The sequence below is a fragment of the Tachypleus tridentatus genome, chromosome 8, assembly GCF_004210375.1.
Source record: "Tachypleus tridentatus isolate NWPU-2018 chromosome 8, ASM421037v1, whole genome shotgun sequence".
In the NCBI taxonomy this organism is placed as follows: domain Eukaryota; kingdom Metazoa; phylum Arthropoda; class Merostomata; order Xiphosura; family Limulidae; genus Tachypleus; species Tachypleus tridentatus.
Window position 1 is genome coordinate 135444249 of NC_134832.1, and position 6268 is coordinate 135450516.

A 6268-nucleotide genomic window follows, 5' to 3' on the forward strand; every position below is an offset into this window, starting at 1 on the left:
TAAACCTTTTAACCTACATAAATTTCTTTATGCTACATAATGTTTCTTTTTTAAAGTAACAAGATAAAGAAGTTATTAAAAAGCTGTGTTGGACATATTACGGCAATATCTTTATTTTCTAAACGTTGTGGTTGCATATTAAAAAAATGTTTTCCGTTGAACAGCTACGTGAAAGTGTTAAATGCCTACAAATGATAAGTCAATATGTATAAGTATGAAAGAAGAGAGAGTGGATATTTCAGAAAAAGGCTTATTTTTGTCTGAAACCAAGAGTGTTTTTGTTTTTGAATTTCGCGCAAAGCTACTCGAGGGCTATATCTGCGCAGGCCACCCCTTATTTTGCAGCATAAGACTAAAGGGAAGGCAGCTAGTCATCACCACCCGCTGTCAACTCTTGGGCTACTCTTTTACCAACGAATAGTGGGATTGACCGCACTTTACAACACCCACACGGCTGAAAGGCCGGTATGTTTGGTGTGACAGTAAACCGTTGAAGGTTAAGAATGTATAAATTCTGCTCTTACAATACCTCTTGATATTTAAGAACGTCACAGACCTACAACCATCTGCCTTCTTTGCTTCATAAAACTATTCTTTTATAACTTTATCCAATGACTGTATAAAATCCACACAAGTTCATTTAGGGGAGAAAAAAAAAAAAGCCAGCTTCATATACGTTAAAACAGGTTTTCGTTTCTTCTGGGTATCTTTCCAAGTCTTCTCTATACAATTCAGAGATTGGATCTTATAATAAAACTTGCAGGACAAAAGTTATCTTATTGTTTAAGGAATACCATCAAAATCACCAAATTCTAGTTACCATGCAATTAGTTGTTAATTGTTATCACTTGAAACCCTGTTAAAATGAGCAAAAGTTTGTTGTTAAGAAAAACTCATTGCTGTTGCTGGATGAAAATAATTTTCACAGGTTAGTTTAGGATATGTATTTGAAAGTGTTTGGAAATAATAACAAAATTACAATAATATTAAGCCAATTGCAAATTCAAACAGTAGAATCTATAAGCCTTTTTCTTAATATATGATTTTTTTAGTTTGGTCAGAAAATGTTTATATATATTAGACATGTTCCAACAACAGGTTTTCCAGTAAATAATTTATTTTCAGCTTTAAAAAGAAAAAGTCAATATTGACACTGTGTATATCTTTTTCATTACTTTAAATGTGTTGACCCATCCTTACCTTTTTCTCAATCGCTTGTTGCTAATCCTCACTGTGTTCAACTTAACACCATCTGCCTGAAACCACTCAATACTCTTGATGCTTTCCACCAAACCTTTCTATATCTTTTGTTGTTGTTGTTTTTTGGCTTCATTTACCCATCAAATGACTGATACCCATCTGTGTATTAGTGCTTTATCTACCTTCTCTCAAAAGAATTCTGCCTCTTTTCTGAGTGTTATGATGGACCTCAAAAAGGCAAGTCTACATATATTGATCATCAGTCTGATGAGACCAACAGTCATGCCCAGAAAGGAATACGAAATCCACTTGTGTTCATCAGAACAAAGTTAGCAATGATCAAGTTATAAGAGATGCTGGGACATTTTTTGAATCCGTGCAGACCATCCATCACTCCCATTGACATATTTGAGTTTCTTTCCACAATTAATTTAAATACAGTTATTCCGTGGCCTTACAGTGCACTGAATAGATTATCTTTGTGTACCCTGAAGGTGATTGGACTCGAAGAGAATCCTTGTGCCAAGCCAGAGCTGATTTCAAATGGTTTTAGATCTTCATTTTCTCAGAGAGACGCACAGAGTTTAATTTTACAGCTCAAATGTCATTATCAATTTCTAATAAAAGCAACTGAAAGTTCATAAAAGATTTAGCATGAAACTGGTAAGTTAGTGGATAAAGTCTTTAACATATTTATTATGTGTTTAGCATACTAACAGCATTTCAATAGGGTCGGTACAAGTTACATTTCAAATAGAAATTTATGTACTCATATTCTACAGCTCTCTTCACTTCATAACTTGTGCTTTCACTAAATTTACAAGAATTTAAAATATAAACTAATAATATAAAGGGATCAAAACTTTAAAAGTAAAAAACATTATCAGAGATTATATCCCAGACTTATGTGAATAATGAAATATACTACATGCTGTATACAAGAGCGTAGAAATGTGTCACAGAAATTCTGACCTGCCTGCATGTAACGATGATCATAAATTGGTTCAACAACAAAATATTGGCCATGTAAACAAAATGTCTAAATTGTATTAAATTGCAGTTGTTACTATAGTAATACAGCATAATACATTACAGTCAGCCACACAAATGAAACAACAGAAACATTTCTGTTCCTATCATGTGCATGTGGTTGTCCATTGGATCAACCTGTACTGGAGAAACAATGTTAACTATAATTCTGAATTTATTATGTGAATCTTCAGGAAATGTGATGGGTATTTAGTCAACAAGACGTGTTAGTTGTATATTAAAAAAATGTAAGATATGTTACTGAACTTATGTCTGTAATATTCAAGTTAATATGACTCCGACTTCGTTAAGTTGGAATGCAAAGTGATGCTTACGTGAAGGATAAGCAATAATTTTGTTCATTATACAGTTTGCAAGTTTATTTACATAACCACTACAATTTCCTAAATATATATCTAAAGTAAGATGTAAAATAACAGTACAGACATAAGACTTATGTTCAATCATACTTTGTCGCAGCATGCACACTTTGACTGCCACCCGAGTACAAAGTGTTAAAATTTTGTAGATTGTTCCCTTCAAAACCTTATGATCATCTTCACTCTTCATGGAACAAATGATACATAATGTTCTTACTTTTTTGTTTGCTTGTATTGTCTGTTTCATCAAATCACTTGATCTGTAGTGTATAACAATTTTCAGTCTGACCTCTTTAACCCAACATGTATGAAACAAGGAATAAAATATTTTTGTTGTTATTCACTCTTTCAGATTTAACTGTGTTCATTCTCGATGAAGCTTGTCTTAAGTCACCTTCTTATGTCTGATCAAGTTTCGAATCATGTCAAAACTGTTTCCATCTGGTTGAAGACAAACATTTCCCAATGAAGTTTTCACTCTGAGAAATCCATGTTCATCCAATCCTTGGATAGCTGCTTTCTCCTGTGACTCTTCCAGCCAGACTTCCTGACCACTGAAAGAGAGAGAACCTATTGATTCACCTCAAGATGAATATTTTGAGTGAAATGTTTACATCGTTAACATATCACTATAAATTACTTACTTACAAAATGACATTTACTCATAAACACATATAGTTTTATAACTGATATTGCTGTGTTTCATTTTTATACAAGATTACTTTTATTTTCTTGACCATTTCTATTACTCAACATTTGTGGAAAAAGCAGTATTTCTTAGATAAGTATAAATACACATATATTATTAGGACTGTAGCTTTACCTGAGTCTTAATTTAGTCTTGGTTTCAGCTTCAATGCAAAGAAAAACATTTGAAAAACGGAGGAATAACAAAATTTTCTTGAAGAATGAAATGTCATCTCAAATAAATTTAACTTATGAGAAATCTTCCTCCATATCCATCAACTCTGGGCTCTTGGTTGGTACAACATTCTAACCTTATTCAAATTCAAAATTGTCACAAGAAACTTATTCAATGCCACATAAACTGGTCTTAATGTGATAAGTTTATCAAAGTATTTTTAATTATAAATTATGTTCACAATATTTCATCCATTAGCTGGCCATCTTCTGATGACACAAAACAACAGACATGATAAGATTTTTGATCATGTATTTTCTAAAATGTAACACGTGTAATTTGTGTTCCCATCATTTACAATCATTTCAATGAAAAAATACTTTCAAAAACTGACGTTGGAAAATACAAAAACATAAGGCTAATTAATAAAGTTCACCAGTTGTATTTACAGGATAACCTCTCTCCAGTAATCTACATTGGTGTATCACATTTCATTCTTCTTTAACTTTCATACTGAAAATTGTAATAGTTTGGATAAAATGTATCTTTAATCACATTTAAAACTGACTCATCTCTCACTGGTGAATAGTACAGTTCAATTGCTTAAGCATTCCTGTATTTCTACCAGTACAATAAGTAAAATAATTCTCACTGAAAACAGCTGAAATACATCAAGATGCAAAATATTATCATAGTAAAGGTAAAATCTTGTGTCCCTGATCAGCCACTGAACTGCAGTATTGTAGTACAGATGTATGGAATTACAATTCTGAATTCTGGGGTTCAATTTCTCACAATGGGTACAACAAACAGCCCAATATAGTTTTGCTTTAAAAAAAATAAACTGCTAGTTTAAAATGAATGGAACTAGAGATGAATGACACACATTAAGCACCCAAGAAAGACTGCTATTAAACATCTAAAACAGTCCTTAATCAGAAGTTTCTCTACTGAGAAGGAAATTATAGATCATTTTAAACTGACTAGCACTATACGTCTTACAATTACTGTGTCTGTTTGAAAAACTTTTCTTTTACACTGCAGTTACAAAACTGTTTTAATGAACTACAATTTTTTTGGTATTAAATACTGTTTTAAATTATAAATTTAAAATACCTATGTAGCCAGTACGAGTAATAAAGAGGCAAGATCCGAGATGAGCCATGAATTTGAAAACAAGAGATAAAATCTTCAAGCCGTGTCAGAGTTTGGGCTATAAACTCTTCAACTGTCAGTTGTTCTAATTCTGAACCCATGGCTTGATTATGAAACTGAATTATATCATTGACACATGTTGTTGGATTGCTGTTTTTAATATTGACTCCACAACCTAGACATGTGAAAAATATTAAATTTAAATATCAATGGAATAATACTTGAACTGAGGTTTAAGAAAAAACTTAATCTACTTTTATAATACACATTAACAGTATATACATTTTGTCACAATTTATTTAAGTAACTTTCTGAACTTGTTAATTTTTCACTATTGAAGTAAAACATTAAAGAAAAAGTAAATTAAAGTGAGAATGCTCAATTAAGAGAAAGGAAAAAAAGGAATAAGCTTAAGAGGTTAAGAAAAAAAGCAAATTTCAGATACAAAGTGTCTTATAGTACACTATATATCACAATGGAAAAATAGTCTTAAAACACTTCTAATCAATGTTTATACTCTTGAGTATCCAGACAAGTAAAATAGCTACACTACTGTCAACACTTAAAACAAACCTTAAATCACATCGGAAATGCTCCAACAATTTTTGAGGGAATTTATTTATCACAAAGTTTTTAAGAAACAGATGTGATGTTTTTAAATTTTAAATGATATAATGAGCTTACTTCCATTTATATTTCACATAGCTTACAGAAAATAAAAGAGAAAATTCACAAAATTCATTACCAATTGACAAAATTAAAAAAGATACATTTAGGCCCAATATTCTTTGTATCATGAAACACAAAAAAAACTGATGACTTCCTATTCCTATATATTTCAAAGTGAGCATCAATGTGCAAGTTGTTCCTGGTTGATAGATTTTTTAAAGCCAGTTTATTATACAAAAAAAATATATTTTAACTAAAATGAAATCTTATTTGCTGTATATAAACCCTTTTTAATGTTCCATAATACTTGCTGTATATAATGCCTTTTTTAATGTTCCATAATATTTACTTACCAATAAAACAGCTGACTATTCCTTCACTCAATGAAGAGTTAACAAGAACTCCACCTATTTTGATATTGCTACCATAGTAGATATCATTGGGCCATTTAATTCTAAGATTTATGTCCTAAAAGTACAAAAGGAAAATATATATATATGCAGGGTGGCCCGTAAGTCCCTACCCATACATATATCTTACGTATCCAGTGTATCTGTGTGCTGTACCTCATTCTCCTGCATAATATTATGTGATGCCATGTTCTGTGAGACATTTTCCTCAACATAGCAGGGGTTATTGTTCCAAATGCTGTGGTAATAGCTGCTTTCAACTCATCATTAGTATTATAATGTTGTTTATTATAACATATGGATGGGTAGGGACTTACGGGCCACCCTGTATATATATACACATACACACGTATATAAACAGAATATACAATTAAACGAGTTCAATACAATTGAGCAGCTCACAAGAAACTAAAATAATCTTCATTTATATAAATAATAATTAACCCTCAAAATAACTTGTTGACCTACTTTTCAGAACCATTGGGTTTACATATTGCATAATACTGAATAATTGTTTGTTTTCGATTATCACAACACTCTCTGTAAAGAAATCATTAAAACAT

At 31.3% G+C, this 6268-nt stretch overlaps 2 protein-coding genes across 3 annotated transcripts in view; one reads left to right on the forward strand and one right to left on the reverse strand.

Annotated features, from left to right (window-relative positions):
* The window catches only part of LOC143223570 (protein BANP-like), a 145990-nt gene that overhangs the window by 30543 nt on the left and 109179 nt on the right, over positions 1-6268 (forward strand). The gene's annotated exons all lie outside the window — the stretch shown is intronic.
* On the reverse strand, positions 1100-6262 carry LOC143223572 (biotin--protein ligase-like). 2 transcript variants are annotated; one of them, XR_013012961.1, is made up of 4 exons: positions 5649-6262; positions 4588-4801; positions 1429-3163; positions 1100-1387 (listed from the first exon to the last, which is right to left on the reverse strand). XR_013012961.1 is itself a non-coding variant. In XM_076451701.1 (3 exons), the coding sequence occupies exons 2-3, from the start codon at positions 4725-4727 to the stop codon at positions 2995-2997; spliced, it is 309 nt and encodes a 102-aa protein (XP_076307816.1). In that variant the 5' UTR covers positions 4728-4801; positions 5649-6253; the 3' UTR covers positions 2583-2994. The 2 variants fall into 2 exon arrangements, 1 of the variants encoding a protein (XP_076307816.1); XM_076451701.1 differs by lacking the exon at positions 1100-1387 and having other exon boundaries at positions 2583-3163; positions 5649-6253.